Source organism: Neolamprologus multifasciatus, chromosome 11 (assembly GCF_963576455.1).
Source record: "Neolamprologus multifasciatus chromosome 11, fNeoMul1.2, whole genome shotgun sequence".
In the NCBI taxonomy this organism is placed as follows: domain Eukaryota; kingdom Metazoa; phylum Chordata; class Actinopteri; order Cichliformes; family Cichlidae; genus Neolamprologus; species Neolamprologus multifasciatus.
In genome coordinates this window covers 6,412,846-6,431,207 of record NC_140449.1, presented here as the reverse complement: position 1 = coordinate 6,431,207, position 18,362 = coordinate 6,412,846, and the positions used below count along the sequence as shown (strand labels likewise).

General features: G+C 41.6%; 1 protein-coding gene across 1 annotated transcript; it reads right to left on the bottom strand.

Annotated features, from left to right (window-relative positions):
* Nucleotides 1–203: 203 nt before the first annotated feature.
* On the bottom strand, nucleotides 204–14,318 carry LOC146507690 (E3 ubiquitin-protein ligase RNF19A-like). Its single transcript, XM_085178395.1, has 9 exons — nucleotides 13,308–14,318; nucleotides 8,195–8,403; nucleotides 7,907–8,051; nucleotides 7,441–7,603; nucleotides 5,893–6,007; nucleotides 5,436–5,597; nucleotides 3,561–3,774; nucleotides 3,323–3,466; nucleotides 204–2,948 (listed from the first exon to the last, which is right to left on the bottom strand). Exons 1-9 carry the CDS (start codon nucleotides 14,021–14,023, stop codon nucleotides 2,144–2,146), a joined length of 2,673 nt encoding a protein of 890 aa, XP_085034521.1. The 5' UTR covers nucleotides 14,024–14,318; the 3' UTR covers nucleotides 204–2,143.
* Between the last annotated feature and the right edge of the window lie 4,044 nt (nucleotides 14,319–18,362).

Sequence of the window (18,362 nt, the reverse complement as noted above, 5' to 3'; positions counted from 1 at the left end):
TTTTGTGTCTTTCATACGCTGTAATGATGGTGTTTGCCATACCAAGGCCCAATATAACAGCTAAGGATTATTTTGAACAGTGAATAATGCAAAACCTCTCTCAACAGAGTCTAATAGTAAAAATATGAAGTTTTAAATGATCATAATAGGTCCACTTTGTGTATTTACAGTACTTTTATTAACTTAAAAACTGGGAAACCGTAAACATTTCATATATAGTTTTTTTTTATTTTTTTGATATGCATTTACACGCATATAGTAAAGCAAATTACCAAACAAATATACAAATACCTTATGCAATTCTGCACAAATTACAAATTATATCTGGCACTAGTGTTCAATTTAGGATTGAGAAACTGGAATTTGGGTGAAGAATGAGAAACCGAACTAAGGGGGAAGAACAAAACTGTTTTTCTGTAATGCAGGGAAGGAGTGCAGCAGAAGCCGAATCCACCGAACCGAAGAGTTAATTCTGTAACAGACCTGGGTCAGGATACCATTCAATGGTTGAGGTTCACCTGAGCTGACTCGGTGGCCCCCAGTAAAGCAGACCACGGAGCGGTAAACACAGGCTTAAGCAAACACTGAAATAAAGAAGAACTTAACTTCAAGTCTGCTCAGCAGCACCGATTGGCAACACAAACAGGAACTCACAGGACAAATCAATAAGGAAGGTAACCATTAACCAACCTCTGCATCCCCATTAACCTTTGTGCATTGCAAAACATCAATGTCATAAGAAATACAGGTAACAGTGCAGGTGCCTCGGGCCGTTGTACAGCCCTGGTTATTTGCGTAGCATTTGTGAAGCATGTACAAAAACAGCAGTCTGTGTGTCTGTATAATTTCGGATCATATCATTCATCCCTGTGGTTTCAAAAGGATGCACAATACTGCATCTACAGCTGACAAGTCAAAGGTTTAAGATTTAACAAGAGCCTGAGTGCTGTCTTTGGTAGGCAATTGAAAAGTCTTCATTTACCAGATCTACCATAGGAGCATCCCTCCTACACAGTCAGACATTCTGCAATGAGTTGTTGTGGTTGTTGGTTGGAATCTAGAAGACACGGTGGAGATAAACGGAACACAAACAGCTTCTTGAAGGCACCATGAGTTAACAAAGAAAGATATCAAAGCTCTCTCTTACTCAGTGAGGCGAAACCATCAGCCTGAATAAATCACCTTTCAACAGGACAAAAAGTTTCTTTGTACAATTTCACAGAATTGACCAACCCATTGGTTAATGTTATTATAATGACTTTAAGCATTATCTCAACATCTACGGCCTTCCAGAGACCTTTTGTCAAATCAAAAAATAGCCCCCGCCCACACCCTCAACATATATCATTACAAACTTTCCACAAAGCAAGATGAGGCCCAGGCTTCCTGAGTCACCTTAGTGCTAGAACATGCACTGAATTAGGCTACAGGTCTCAAATCGTTTCTTAGCGAGCTGCTAAAAAAACCATAAAGCACCATCGCCCACAATGGGACAATAGCTGTGTGTGCATCGATTTAAAAACAATCTCAGTTGTTTTTAAGTCAGTTTTAGAGCTAAAATGATTCAGGACATTGAGCCCAGGCCTCGGTCTTCTACAATTTCATTTCAAACACAGATCCATGACAAAAAACAACCAGTCTAATAATAAATACAGATGAGAACTCTCAGGTTCCCTCTGTTAACTAATATGTGTTGGGGAAAATAAAATACGTTGTATTGCCTTGTCCCTGCTTGGTTAACTTCTCTTATTGTGTTGCATCCAGACAGTAGGGCCAAAATCAAATACTAGCAAAACTGGCACAGTGGTTTTACTTTAGTCTACACAGATAAATGTGACACACCCGAGTCAGTGGGTTGCCTTCTGTTACAGGTGGCCAGTGAGTGACAAAAATGTGTCAGCACAGGGAGAAACATCAGCATTCATAACCTTAAAATTTCTCATGCGGCTGCACTGCAGAAGCCTTTTTTAATACTTCACTCAGTGGCTGCTTTTCAACCGAGGATGTCCAGTCCAAAAGTAACATGTCCCCTTTACAAGGGAATAACAGAAAATGCAGGTTAAACTTTAAGCTAGGATTGTTATGTTAGTGGAGGAAAAGGATGTTGAAACGATGCGTGTGCAGCACTTATGGTATTGAGATTTTAAATATCAGTCTGTATACAGGAGTTCTTGAGCTGATGCTGCGTCTGGGCTGGCTGTTGTGGTTGATGATGCTGGGTGTTGTTGTTGTTGGTTTCCTTCAACATCTCTCCGGTGTTGCTTTGAGAGTCCGGCTCAGTGGGGCACACCAGGTTGACATTCTCCTCTGCTATGAAGCAGAGAGGGGGGAGCTCTGTGCCGTGACCCAGGGAGGACGTGGTGGAGGTGGGGGAGTTGGGGGTGGCCACAGCACTCTGTCCCTGGGAGGAGGATGAAGAAGTGGGGCAGGTCTCCAGGCGGTCGTTCTCCACTTCAGGCAGGGGGCTGACTGTGGCAAAGCGCGTGTGGTAGTCGCCACCGCTGGAGCCGTGGCTACACGAGGTCTTCATGCTCTCCAGGTCGGAGCAGCTGAACTCAGAGAAGTGGCTGGAGTGGGAGTCGGCCACTGATGGCAGGCTGCCGCTCAGCGAAGGAGAGTCGAACTCTGAGGAGTTGCTGCGCTGCTCCAGCAGCTGAGCATCCATGTCCTCCCGTGTCTCATTGATCTTTGTGCCTCCTCCCCCTTTCTTCCGCAGCTTGCCTTTGCTCTTCTTGCCCCCCGAGCTGGAGGAGGAGGAGCAGGAGGCCTCTTTGGCCCACTTAGTGGAGGTTCCTTTGCTCTCTGCAGAGGTGCAGCCATTAGAGGGACAGGTCCAGCCGCAGCGACCAACGTGGCTGCCGTCATCAATGCTGCTGCTGCCGCTGTGATGCCGTAGTTTGCCAGGTTTGGATTCAATGTCAACCTGCACCTCCATACTGTTCCCATCTCTGGGAGAAGAGAGGACACAGGAAACATGAGTTGCATGTAGTTTGTGTTCAGCACAATTAAGCATCAGAGGGCTGTTATTCATAACATATAGTGACTATAGATTCTAGATGACCATTTTATCTTTGAATAGCACTAGCCTAATTTTTTACCAACTAGTACAATAGGTTAGAAATTAGGCTAGGTTCAAAACATGATGATATAAGGAATAATACTTTGTGTTCAGTTGACGTGAGCGCAGGTTTACAATAATACAGGTATTATTCACTAATCCACTGCATCTGTTTCACACTATGAAGCTACAAAGAACTGGATTAAACATGCTAATGAACAGAAGACCATGCTTTCTCAACTTATCCAAACCTATGATGCTCACCTGTCAAGAGGCATGTAGGCATTAAGAATGGATCCAGCCATTGCTTTGGTGCTAGCATTGTCGCTGACTGTTCCCAGGCTCACTGTGCCGGACTCGCCACTAAGACTGCAGCGCTCCTTCTGCACATCCGCCTGCACCTCCAGCCTGACAACAGAGAGAGAGCGAAAATAAGACAATGACAATGCAGGAGAGCACACTGAAGTCACAACCACATTTAAATATTGCAGCACACATTTACCTGTTCAGATAATTGACCATGGCGCTGCCAGACAGGCTGCCGGTGATGCTGGCTCCAGCCAGGGCCATGGTGGAGGCTGTCTCACTCAGGTTGTCCCTAATGGCCCCCAAACGGTCTATGTGGCTGCCGCTTGCACTCAGGCTGCCTGTCAACCCACCTACACTGCCTTCACCTATACTGGGGTTGTTCCTGGCGTCTGCGACTGATGTAGTATCTACACAGAACATGAAACAAAACAAAATAATATATCAGCGTGGAATTTAAAAAACAAAACATATCAAACATATCAGTTTGTTCATCCGTTTGTTCTTTGCTTATCTTGTTGACAGGTTTTCACTGAAGACTCTCTTCAGTCTTAGTTTGTGTATTATAAGTGCAGTGCCAAGTATGAGGATACTTGGCACTGCACTTATAATAGATTATTATAATATATTATAATAATCTCGATATTTTTTACCTGGACGGCGATATAAGATATATATCTCGATTTTTTTTTAAAGCCATAAAGTAAGAACAAAAAGAGAGTTCTTAGTCAAAGCTGTGTCCCAGATGTCACACAGGCACTTTTATTAACATAGAGCATAGATGTACATAAAATTTACTCAAAAATAAATTATGAGCATTTATTAAATAATAATGCTCCATAAATAAAAGAAAACAATGTTGTTTTTGTGCATAACAAAAAGCTCACAATTGTGCAGTCAAAATGTAAACTAACAGACGCTGAGCATAGTAACAAAGACAGATTTCACAGCTGCTCTGTTCCCAACTTCTACCGTGTGACTGACAGCCTGGAGTTTGAAATCCTCTTCGTAACCACGTCTCTTAACAGGTGCCATTTATGGCCCTTATACACACACAATACGGTAATATTACGTTGAAGCACAGTGCGTATCACTCCGCGAGGCTCCTCGGTAGCCGTAATGCTCCGACAATCCATCAAGCGGTGCAGCTCCGTAGCTTACCAAAGTCGTACTAAAACATTTTTTGACAGATTGCTGAGCGCTGTGTACCACATAAAATCGGTTCGCGGTCATCAAGCACAACCAGAATTCATACATAAGGCGCGCTGTCAACTTTTGAGAAAATGAAAGGATTTTAGGCTGTGCAGCGCCTCTGGGCTGCATGGCGTTAGCGTGGTTAGCGCGTTAGCTCGGTTAGCTCGTTAGCGTGGTTAGCGCGTCAACGTGGCAACGTCAACACGTTGACGGCGTCCAGCCCCACGCACGGGGCGATGTGCAGCAACTCGTTAACGGAGATTTGCCGTGTCCATCTTGTCACTTCCTGCAGGTGAAGTGATGGGGAAGGAGGGGGGAGTTGTGTTCAGTGAAGGAGAGGCGAGGCCGAGTAACGTTACATAAAGACAAAAGTGGACGAAAGAGAGGCAAACTTGCGGCTCCACAAGTATAGTTATAACGTAACATAGACTATATCGATATAAAGGATATTGTCACATCTTATATCTCGTATAAAAATATATCGATGTTTTTTAAAAACTCGATATATCGCCCAGCTCTACAGTCAGGCACATTTGTATGATTCTCTTTAACTGAACTCTTTAACTTAAACCATCACAAGTTACTGTCCAACCCTAACCCTTACCTAAAACTAGCATTTTAATCCTCAAACACACCTTTGAAGCGTGAAAAGAGGAAAACTAAAATAAAAGTATACTGCCAAGTACACTTTTCAAAGCAACTATAGGCCTGGAAAGGTGAAGAGGCAGAGGAAGTACAGATTACTGTGGAAGGAAAGAGTACTTGCCATGAGTGAAGCAAGCAAAAGATTTTTACAAATAGTGTCGATTGGCATAACACGCCCTCTTGGTTTTGGGTGGTGGGCTAGTTCAGATCGGGACTGGAAATCGAACCTTACCAGCGGCAGCTGCCCCGCTCCCAACGTTCATGTCATTCTCATCATCAAACTCGATGCGAACTCCCTTCCCGTTCCCAGCGGAGACACCGCACCCACCACTACGGCACAGAGAGATGGGTACCACGCCGTAGACATATGCAAGCATGATAGGAACTCCAATGCCTAAGAGGTGAAAGAGTCGAGAGACATAGACACACCAGGGTCAAATAAGGTCAGAGCACTAAAAAAATAAAAATAAAAAACAAAACAGACCATCCCTCTTTGATTTTTCCCATGTTTACAAAATAGCTCATGAGAAATGATAAGTGAAAATAAACTTTTGTATAATCTGAACTTGAACATTAAACAGAATTCCTGATTCCAACAAAGTCAAACACAGGCACAGCATGTCATTAAAGATCTCCAGAGAGAAGAGAACTAGAGAGTTAGGAGGGTGCAGGTTAGAACACAGACTGACCGACAGTGACTGCAGCCACTACTGGAGACACGATAACAGACAGAGTCACCCCACCAGCGATCACCAGGTTCCTCTTGTGGTTGGAAATATCTTTGCCTTCGTAGCGGTTATGGATCTGAGAGAGAAAAGTGGCACAAATGTGAGAGACACATTTAGAGGAGAGTGAACTTGCACTTAATGTATGAGCTGAGTCCTCAAAGGCACCACTGAAAAAGTATGATTCACAGTGTTGTTGTGGAGCAGATTTCTACAATAACAATAAAAATGCTTATTGTTTGCCTTTTACCTTTTGGTTGCTCCTCAGAAATTATTTTAGAGGCACTGGTCATGTAAAGCAATAATATGACATCTTTACTGAGCTACTGTTGCAGGAGACAGAACTCTTGTCTGCCTCTCTGCCTTTTGGTGTAAATTTTTACTACCATCAACTTCCTCTTTAAGAAACCACAACTGAGACGACTCTTTGATGAATGCTGTTTCTTTAGGTTGGCTGACATTTTCTTTGTTGCATTCTTTTCTTTTGCACTGCCCGCATCTCATTGCAGAAACAATACAAATGTGGTAGTGCTAGTGGCAAAAAGCCCCTATAAAACACCTGGGAGAATGGTTCAAAGATAACTATATTGACTTTGGAGCTTGTGCAGTGTAAGTGATTCATGTTCAAATGTTTCGTGTATGTTGTGATCTCTTCTGAATGTGCTCTGGATGTTTGCAGAGAAGAAAAGTCAGTTGGCTCAAGATTCTTGTTGGCAGCCTTTCGTGGGGAATTTTGGAGACCAACTGGTTTCATTTTATTGTAACGTGAAGTTCTTATTCTAAACAGATCCCGACTTGTGGCGGTGGCTGTAGCTCAGGAGGTAGAGCAGGTCACCTACTGATCGGAAGGTTGGTGGTTCGATCCTTGGCTCCTCCAGTCTGCATGTCAAGTATCCTTGGGCAAGATACTAACCCCAAGTTGCTCTCCGATGCATCCATCGGAGTGTGAATGTGTGTGAATGTAGTTAAATATAGCACTAAGTATAGATAAAGTGCTTGTGAGAATGGGTGTGATTGGGTGAATGTGGCATGTTGTATAGAGCGCTTTGAGTGCTCCGAGAGAGCAGAAAAGCGCTATATAAGAATCAGTCCATTTACCATTTGTGAGTAACACAAAACAAGTGCACAGACACACAGGTTAGTAACACATGACTGTTGCTGGCTCGGATCAACTCCAGAGTCTGGGAAAATGAGATGACTGAGGGTACATTGGCCGCTCAGTAGAACTAGCTGGTTACTGATTGTTGCAGTGATTGTTTCTGGCTACTCGCCATGTTTACTTTGATTGCTGACAGCAGTGACATGAATAAAGTTATGCAACAAGCATGTGGACATTCTGAAAGGATTAAAGGGTACACGCAACACTAAGAATGAATTATGACTTTATAATACTATAAATCTACATAGAGACACATCCCAATAATAAACAAAATCCGTGTAGTAAAAACTATGAGCAGGAAAACCGAAATATACCCCAAACTACTGTGTAGGTATGTGTGCGCAAGGCCTTACCTTCCTTCCCACATATACAGGAATACCAATAATCATGGCAGGGATAGCTATGCCTGCAATGAGTGCAATGCCAACAGGGGCACCCACGAGTGTTCCCAGTTGCCAAAGAATCTTCTTCTTTCTGCTCCACGGCTTCTTTCCCCAGAAAGTACAGCCTGATGGACTGAGAGAGGTAAAGACAAGCAGAAACAGTGAGAAATGTTCACAGGAAGAGCAAGCGCTGGATAGCCTTCTAATCTCAGGTACCAATCTGGAAAGAAGTTAACCAGCAAATAAACGGTGGAACAACTACTAGCTATGTGCTGTAGTTACAGGGTGTCACATGACCAACAGGTTTTCATCACAGCAGGATCTTTTCTTTTTTTTTTTAATTGCTAAATTCTTAAAATACTTGTAGTGAAACCGTTGGTCCAACAGCATGCACTTTATGTCTATTAGTATATACTGTATGTGTTAAGATGCTTACCTCAGGTAGTGCAAGTCTGAGATCTCTTTCATGCAGAGCCAACAGAACTCGCAGCCACAGACAGCGCACGTCATGTGGTTACAGCTGCCATCATTCATCTTGATGATGTAAGCAGCACAGCGTGGACACGGCTTGATGTCATCAGCTAGAAGTAACAACAAAGTATGATTTACAACAGTGAAATATGGGTTAGGGAATGCTCATTGAGGACTGATGATCAGAGTTGTCTTCTTTTGGGTTTTTTTCCTTCTAATAAGCGTGTTGTGTAAAATCGTTAAGTCAGCCCACCTGCAGCTCCACTCTCTTGACTGTAGTTGAGGGAGGATGAGCGCACCGTTCTGAGGCGAAGGCTCTGGGCTCTTTGCTGGCGCGCTGCGTCACAGGTCTGGTTGGGATGCCACAGCTGCTTACAGTGGTAACAGAACTCTGTGCCGCAGCCCTCCCTCCCACAGGTGAGCTTCGGACAGCTGGCACACCCGAAGGCAATAACTGCATACCTGCCAGGGGATGCACAAAAAAAGTCATAAGGCAAAACACTACACCATGGTGCCCGCAAAGAATCTGAATTTAAGTCACATGTAAAGTCGATACATGCCAAATGTTGAGGCTTCTGGTTCTTGAAGGATTTTACTATGAAGGAAAACAACTGCATCATACAGAAGCAGCAAAATGTTTCTAACCAGAATTTTAGACAAAAATGAAAGTGATGAAAATGAAGATGCTGAAAATTAAGCTGACATTTGAGAAAAGGTCATGTGGAATGGTGTTCATTTTTTTACTTGAACTCTGCAGCAGGAAGTCCAATGATGGCTTTAAAAAAAAAAGTATGTTCCTGTATTTCCATCGTCTCACAAGTACATTTTTACAGGAATTATGCTTTAGCCATCTTCAATAACTCTCTTGAATATCTGTGACTGTTTGGTTGCCTTACAACAGTTTTTGCCACTCCCAAGGAAACCCACTAAGATTGTAATAAAAATATTTTAACCAATTTTCTTAAATTGATGTTTCATTTACTCATACAGTTTTAAACACCCAGATATAACACAGAAAAACGCTTCTATTGACTAACTGAAGTAGTTACCTCCAGGGCTAAAAAAGAAACTAGGTGCCAAAAACTGCAGTTTATCTAATAAAAAGTTAAGTCTAGGTCAAAAAGTGAATCAACGCCTATAACTTGAACTGACAGATGTCCCACTACAGGCAGCTGGATACGATGTCTCACCTCCGCTAACTACACCTTATGCTGTTTGTGTTTCTTGGAATGCTGTGAGGTACAGACCACCCAAGAAGCTGCTAGTAAAGAAAGGGAGGGGGGAAAACAAACAAACAAACATTATGAGATAAATTTAAGAAAAGTCTAATAGGTCCCCTTTAGGCTGGATGGAGTATCTTACGTAGTTCAGGCAGTGTTACTGTATAAAATCTGGGCCAGAATTTATAGCTGTTGTCTGCCTTATCTGGTTTCTTTACTAACCTTTTCTCCAACAATGCATGTCGGACACAGTAACAGCGGAAGTGTTATAATGCATGCTTTAACACGACAGTCTTGAGCCCTTGCAAAGAGATGATGGTAAAAACTAAGAAAGTAAAAAGCTTAAAGATGACAGCTGCAAAATACCAGCTAGCCAATTTCTTGGGGAAACCCAAGAGTGTGTGACATGGTTATATCCGAGCGTAGCAGCAGTCTCCCAGACCCTCTGGGACTGACCCAAGGATCAAGTTTCAATCACAGAGAGCCTGGGAGACTTCCTCTACTGGGGATCGGTGTACTCCGTTTAGAACTGTGTTTACAATGCAGACAGAATCACAGCGACGTGCATGTCTCATTTAAAATGATATGCACTTAGCACTATTCAGCCTAAGTACTGTAGAGATAGCACAGCAAATGGCCTCAAACTTCCTGTCATGCAACTAATCTCACCACTGTTGAGACTGCTAAATCAGCCACAGGAACAACATGAAAAGTTGCATTCACTTAAACATTATCAAAATCAATGTTTCTGTTAAGCATCTACATCTCCACTTCTTCTGAAAATGCAGAAGCAGTGTCCATAACCTCTAACCTGCAGGAGGGGAAAGGGCCAGAGCATAGAAAAGCAGCAGGAAAAGGGGAAAATGAAAATGGATGGAAACTGGAGATTCCTCTGAACCAAAATGAGGGGGAAAATATCTAAGCCCCATAAATATCTAAGCCTACAAGAATGAAACATTTCTTTTCTACAAACATGGAGAAAAAATGAATAAGTGGCTAACGACAATAAAACACCTTTAGTGATCACACACTACACTACAGAATTAATAGCCAAGCAACCAGATGGCCACTATACGCTGTAATCTGCATAAAGGTTGCAGCTCCTGATAAATGTCATTCTGATTTGATTTATAATTTCCTGCCCATTGGTCTTCTGTTCTGAAAGGAAAAGAAAGAATAAACTTTGTTCTAATGACTGACAAAAAAGAGACATTAGCTGAAGACACAGCTGATGACAGTAAAACACCAGCAATAGCAAATAAATCACACACTGATGTAAAAGGGATATCTATATGGCAAAAGCTATACGGTATCACATGTCCAGCTGTACATATTTCTAAGCAGGAAAATTACTCCAAGATTAAAGTCTACTTGCGTCTTGTGTTGCTACCTTAGCTGAGGTGAATGGAAAAAACAATTTAAAAAAAAGAAGAAGAAAAAACAAAAACAAACACGTCATGCCACCTTCTCTACATTGAAACTGGTATTATGGCCAAGTTTACAAAACAGGACATCCAAGGGGAGAAAACACACATACCAAGCTTTGAAGGTTACTAGGGATTCAGAACAAAGTACAAACAGTACTTTATGAAAGTCTGAAGGGATGAATTCTTTTTTTTTTTTCCAGACCGCAAACAATTCCTGGAAGAAAAGGAAATGGCTGAGAGAGAGCAAGAGTCTTTCACCATGATACAGAGAAACCTGCTTATGGAAAATGATTTTCCTAAATAGGTGAGTAGTTAAAACAACTTCTGTTGCGTTGCTTCTTAATATACAAAAAAGATGGGAAAAATGAACTGTATTTCAAAATTCCACGTCACATATTTGGCGTTGCGAGGAAATTAACATTTCAGCCATTTTTCCATAAATGTCAAATATGGATTTCTGAACTGTCTGCAGTTAAGAAATTGTAGATAGATGTCCACTCAGAACCATATTAATGAGCTGTTGATTTGATCTGTCAGTGAGTGAGAGTCACTGACCCTGCAGGGCCTCTACAAAGTGACAACGCAGTGACAGTTGGGGGGGAGGGGGCTGGGTGGAAGCAGCCCAATGAGCCGTCACTCAGGAAGAGAGGATTAAACAGGAAAAACAGTCCAGCACCACTGGATTACTGGAGAAGGGACAAGGAGCGAGTCACAGAGATAGAGCTGAAGTAAATACGTTCAGACAGAAAGACGGGGGGTTAATAATGACTAACCATAGCAAATCAAAATAAATGGAGTATTAAATACAAAATGAGTCAAGTCAATGATCAGTTTCCACCATGACCTCTTAATGAACAGAATATCCTCTTGATGAAAATGATTTCCTGCCAGAGAGGACCACAGTATTATTATTACAGTTTTATAAAAAATCTCTCCATTTATGCAACAATACTTATTTCCTCGAAGTTATTTTTATTTAATTCCTTCATTGCCAGATATATGTATTCGAATAATCAAAAATTTCAATGCTCCTGTACACTTGAAAAGGACCGATTAAGATTAAGCTGACACAATAATATACAAAATCGGCCAAATTTTTCAATTTTCTTGGACACCTTTAATTTAAGTGTTTTTTTATATTAATCTAGAGTTACCCAATCACTCTTCACCTGCTGTAAAGCCAGTCCTAAAAGTGTATTAAGTCTAATTTATACCCAGAAACTGCCACAGATTTACCCCTGTCTGTGAAGCTGGATTTATAAAATGAAAACAAATCTTGCTATGTTACACTCTCCTTCACCTACATTTTTCTCACTTCTAGTAGTAGTAGCAATCCACTCTGTGAGATAATATGAGATAAGAATTTCTAAACAAGAAAATTAGGGCTCCTAAAAGTATACCATCTCTTCCTCCGAGGCCCAAGTGTTTTGTTTTAATTTTTTATTCTCTTTTATTTTTTAATCTATTCCCATATGAATATACTGATGGAGATCAGGATTCTGATTGTGCTTCAGTAAGAAAGCTTTGTTATGTTTGTGGTGTGATGCACATGTAATAGTTATGTTGCAAACTGTTTGAATGTTCTTGGAAAAACAAAGACTAATTTAATGTACTGACATCTTGCTTTGCCAGATAACTGCAGTGCTCAATGCTGGTCTGGTCAACCACTGGTGTACTTGACTCTAACAGGCTCTCCTCAATACTGACCTCATTCATAGAGTCCTCTACAAACCCTAGCATTAGAGCTAATAGGTGGATTTTTCCGTTTCTCTTCAGCTAGCCGAATAACGATTAACTACTTACTGCTTAAGCAACACAGCGTGAAAATGGACAGTATATCACTTGTTTTTTAACACGACAAAAGTGACCCCCTTGTACTGCTTTTTAGTTTTAGCTTCCTTGTTTTCAACCGAGTTACCAGTTCTGTACTGACACAATGGCGCTAGACGTGGTCTAAAAACTTTAAATGCTTTTTTTCATAAATCCAGCTTCACAGACAGTGTTAAATCTATGACAGTGTATTTTACCCTTAGTATATGTGGTGTTTCACGTGTACTTTAAGCAGTATCCACACAGGAAGTGACTTGATGACCAGAGACCCCAGAAAGTGAACGACATTCTGTGACTTCAAGCAACTATGCATAAGGCGGGACCCAAGATAAGCTTTCTCAATCTCAAGGTGAGCAACTTAGGTGACATACAATAAGAATGACAAACAGCAGATTGACAGCTGACCTGTTAGCAAATACACCAAAAGGTTAAAACAAAAGGTCACAGTCATGTTTGCCGAGTAAATGACTTGCAGTGTGAATGCAGCTTTAGACATTATGAAAAAAACGTCAATATTCCAACTATTCCAATATTTATTTATTTGATCATTATTAAGTTCTTAATTTTTGGACTTGGATAACTTTTTTATTTTTTTAAAAAGTAGAACTATTTACCATTTAGGTACCCCCCAGGAGCAAGCAGCGAACTGAGACTCAGCTGAAACTGCACAACTAGCTTGTTGATAAATTTAAGTAATTTGCAATTAGAAACAAGTCTCACACTCAGCAGCCGACTTGGGAACACACAAGCACACACACACACACGCACGCACGTACGCACACACACGCACACACACACACTGGACATTTGTTTGCCTTCACTGAGGGTGGTAACAAACTTTGAATTTCCATGGTCCACTAAATCCCAAGTATTTTAATTAACTACTTACCCACAGTCTGGTGCAGGACACCAGCGGCAGTCTGGATCAGCCACCAGCCACCTCCTCAGCATGAATTCCTCATATTTCTCCATCAGTGCGCGGTCTCCCAGGATCATACGGATGTCGTGTGGGTTGAAGCGCTCTGAACACTCAGGGCAGCTAATGTTGACACGGGACTCTGAGATTTCAATGCGTAGGTACTGGCGCAGGCAATCAATGCAGGAGCGGTGGTGACAGGTCATGATGTCAGGGAAGCTCTCCCTGGAGTGACGCAGAAGGCACAGCGGGCACTCCAGTAGCTCTGCCCCAACCCCACCCCCTACCTTGGAGGATGAGGAGGTAGAGGAACAAGGCCCCGAGGCAGATGAGGTGGAGGCAGCAGCAGCAGCAGCAGCAGACGAGGCAGCTCCGGTCCCAGCCACAGCAAAGAAGGCAGAGTTCTTATCATTACACATCTCAGAGTGGATACTCTCAATACTGGCGATGCCATCCACCCCTCCTAGCCCCCCGGGTCCAGAATGCTGCAGGTCTCGGGACCTTTGGCGCCCTGATTTAGACTCTCGTCCTCGCCGCCTAAAAAGCGAGGCTAGGGAGAGACGCCTCTTTTTGGGGGCCTTCTTCACGGAGGGCAGAGAGATGGAGGAAGCAGTGGACTGCAGGTCCCGATCAGAACCCATTACCCCACCACTTCCGTGCCCCAGCTGCAGGTGCTTTTGCAAGCTCATCTCTCCGGTGGGAGGGGAGGGATGCGCCAGTGGGGAGCCAGGGTTGGGTAGCCTGTCTCTCACATGGGCAGAAAGGTCTGGGATTTGGATGGGGCTTGGAGAGGGGGTAAAGTGGTGGACCGGGGAGGGAGAGGGGGAGGGGGATGGCGGGCCACGGTGGGGCGATAGGGCTCCAGAGGGCCCTTCTGTGTTTAAGACATGATGGCTTCTCCTGATCAACCTCGTGGTCACATCTAATAGCCGGATTTTGGCGGAGGTGTGGGGGCCAACTGGTGTGAAACCGATGCAACAGAACCTAGAGAAAGCAAAAACAACACAGTATACTATAGTTTAGAAAAGATAAGCAGTCAAAGGATAAACAGTCTTGCTGGATGTAAGTCCAAATTCTAAGAATTTAAAATATTTTTAATATCATTTAACTTCCTCTAAAATCTGCTCTTTTGAGCTGTAGTATTCCTGTACAGCTGCTACCTGTTGACATTTTGCTTAATCAGTATAACAGCTGCTAAAGTGTAGTTTTTCATAGCATAGTCTAAGCAATATGTTACTCTCATAATTGTTGAAATACAGAGGGTCACCTTAGCCAACACAAAGATGGTTCTCTCATTGTAAAAAGTGACTCATGTGACCTCTGAGTGCGTTTATGCTTTTAGTCATTTAGATGGCTTCTGACCTAATCTAATAGATGTTTTGTCGACTTAAAGGACCCATTATGGTCACTACAGTAGTCATGTCACTCACAGTGACAACAGTGATCACCATAACCATTTATACAAAGGCATGGGTATCTGAAAGCAGTATTATCCAAAACAGCGAGTGTTACCACTCAGACAAAACCTCCACATCAGGAATAAAAGCAGCACAGACATCTCAAGTATTTTTCAGTTTTCTTCAGAAAGTCCACTTATTTAAAACTTTGTATCTATGAATAATTGAGTTTTTCCAGTGATGTAGCATTGAAATGAGGGGAAAGAAACGGACACAATTACAAAGTCATGTTTCCAAATTAGCTGCAGCAACCAGAGTGTGGCTTGGCCAGTGGCTGTGACATCACTTTTGGCACATAGTGCAGTTTACGAGGGCGAGAATGGCAAGTATAATAGGCCTTAAGAATTTGGCGTGTTTATAAGGTGTGAGTGAAACACAGCCAAAAGAGAGGGTGACTGAGAGACATTATGTAAAGAGATGCTAAGGCAAAAGAAGTTGCAACCAAAATGAGCTTTTTGGAAGTTGGGATTGGGTTTTGATACAACGTGCACTTGCTTGACGTTGCCTCGGTAAATGTACAAAAGAATTTAAAAAAAGAAGCAGTATGGTTTCTAGTTGTTGAATAACAGATGTAAGTGAAAGCATGTTTCCTCATTTGTAATGCTACACACAGCTGTAATCAACTGTAATTATGCAAGCAGTTTCCTTTTTCAATAGCCAACAATATAAGCCCTCTGTTCAACTGTTCAAAAGAGGCTTTCCATTAAACTGTGCATTCGTACAGCTTGTGGAGAAATAAATGTCCTGATTTATAATTAACATCTTAAATTGCTAGAAAAAAGTGTCTATTTTAAGACATTTATCCAGCTGGAAAAATGTTCAAGGAGAGAAAATGCATATCATATGTTTTGAGTAGTAGCGCCAAACGTCATCAAAACTGTAAGACAAGCAAGAAAAGGGCAACCATTATAAATTGCATAGGTGCAATTTTTTACCCGATAGTTTTGTATCGCAGTTCAAAACAGCAGAACACCAGTTATCCATACTGATTCTGCGTGTGTTATGCCATGTGTTTCTGGGAGTGTTGATGACAAAGATAAATAAAGGATGTCTGTTATTTTCAGAGAGTGTTGCTACGGAGCTACAATTTGCTTGCTGTGTGTCGATCCCTGAATGTGTATTTGTTTATCTGTGTCTTTGGTTACACCTTGGCAATGAACTATGCAGAGGAATGGAAACACATGCAGAGTATTGCCAGGGGATATACACATACCCCTAAAACTACCCACACACAGTAGTTGTGTAGTAGGAATTTAAACAGTAAAGAGCTGCTAAGTATGTTTTCTCACCCATTGTATCCATGTGCATACTTCATAAGAGCTGAAACTATAGTACACAAATCTCTACCACCATCACTACACCCCAACATCAAAAGCAGCACTCAGTACTACGCACAACAGCTGCACAGCTGCAACCAAACCACTGGCACTACCAGCACCAACATCTTGCTCCTCTCAAACATAAGCAGTTCATTCTCTCCACAATTTCATCCTTTTTATCTTCTCCCTGTTCCACAAGTCTGACTCTTCTAGCTGTGAGTTGGGACAGAAAACAGGAAATCTTGAAGTGGCAGGCAGGACTGGCTGTGTATTTTTTTTTTAAGAGGAAGTGTAGGCCTGTAGTGACTAGAGATGGCACGATACCACTTTTTTATGTCCGATACCGATACCGATATCATAAATGTGGATATCTGCCGATACCGATATGAATCCGATATAGTGTGTTTTTTAATCAATAAAACTGTTTTTTAATATCTTGCTTTTGTATAAGTTCATACTCAAGTTAAAAAACAACAACAACACTAAAGCTATTCTGTTATACCTGTATGTAAAAAAAACACACTGCACCCAAAATATTTCATAGATCAGCAACGCTGATCAATCTAATAAAGTTAAACCTACTCCATCCTCCCTATTCTGGTATTTTAAAGAGTACTTAGCAGAAATATTAAGCAACCTAACTAATAGGGTTGCAAACTCCCAGCAAAAGAAAATAGGGAACCACCCCCCACCCTCTTCCTCATGATGCTTAATCAATGTAATCAACTTTAATTTGATGCAGGGTGAAAAAAAAATTCACAGAAATAAATTATTTTTCAAGAATAATTAAATAGATTCAACATCTTTCTTCAACAGAATTGCAGACTGCATAGATGGTATTTTCCCAAAGGAAAAAGTACTATAGCTTACTAGGGTATATTAGACTTAACAGTTACTATATACAGTAATGGACTTCTATACATTTTACATCAGATTAAAACTTTGGGTGTAGGGGTCAGATAATTATTTATTAAAAGCTAGACATTTTAAATGAGAATAAGAAAGAAAAGTATGTCTTTGTGCCCCCTTTTCCCTGTTCATGCCCTATCGGCCCCCCTGGCTAAACTTTGCTAGATCCGCCCCTGCACAGTTACCAGCTGTCAGCTGCTTAGAAAAGGATCCTGGTGTAGAAAGTAATATTAAATAAATTCTAACAACAGCTGATCAAGCTTAAACGTGCTGCTGTTGTTCAGCCGCTGGTTTCCTCTTTCTGGTGCAAAGTGGGCCAAAAACAAAGAAGAGAGACGGACTCACAACAGAAAAGCCGATCAGCTGATCATTAAGCAGTTTCACGATTGAAGTAGCAGCAGGAGAGAGAGAGAGAGAGGCAGTTGCTCTATATATCGGTTGTTAAGCTTAACGCGGGAATGCTTTACAAACATTCAGAGATGAACTTACACACTTGCTTTACTTCTCTCTGAGATAACTTCCTCAGAGATGAAATGTTTGCTAGCAGGCTACAAATACACACAGCCGCTCTATCACGTGACCACACTGCTCCGACGTGCTACGTTATGAGCCGAGTTACGCCGTGTCGCAAGTTTTGTGAGGTGCTTTTTTGATATTTAATGGATCGGATTACATTTTTTATTTCTCTCCGATATCCGATCCAGTAATTTAGGTCAGTATCGGACCGATACCGATACGTAATATCGGATCGGTCCATCTCTAGTAGTGACACATCAGTTAGAAAGAAATGGGACTGGATGAAGATTTGTTTCATTTCTCTCAACTTGGTATGACAAACATATATATATGTTATGCTAAGTATATTGCTTCACTTCATGCTGGAGATTAAGAAAAACCCCCCGGTGTTTCAACGAATGTATAAAAAGCCCAGTAGCCAATGAGGTAAAAGATGACCTCCCACCAGAATTTATTTAAAGACAAAAGGGATAACTGTAAATTAGCCTACTGTTCCTGTTTACACCTGAAAGAGCATGAAAATCTTAAAGAGTTTAGAAAGTTATTACAGAACCAGACAAATGTTAGGAATTATAACCATTTTACCTCCTTAGCCAATATCCAAACATTTCTGTCTATTAATAAAAGGTGGGCTAAACCATTCAGTGCTTTTAAATATGGTTTCAATATATTTACAAAGTTAAATCATATTTGCTGTCACATATGTACACATAACATTCTTTTCACACTGGGGCACAGATCAACTTCACCACGTTTCCTACCTGCACAGAATATCAAGATTTGCTATTCTGTCACACACATGGAATTAGCATTATAGCAACACAGTT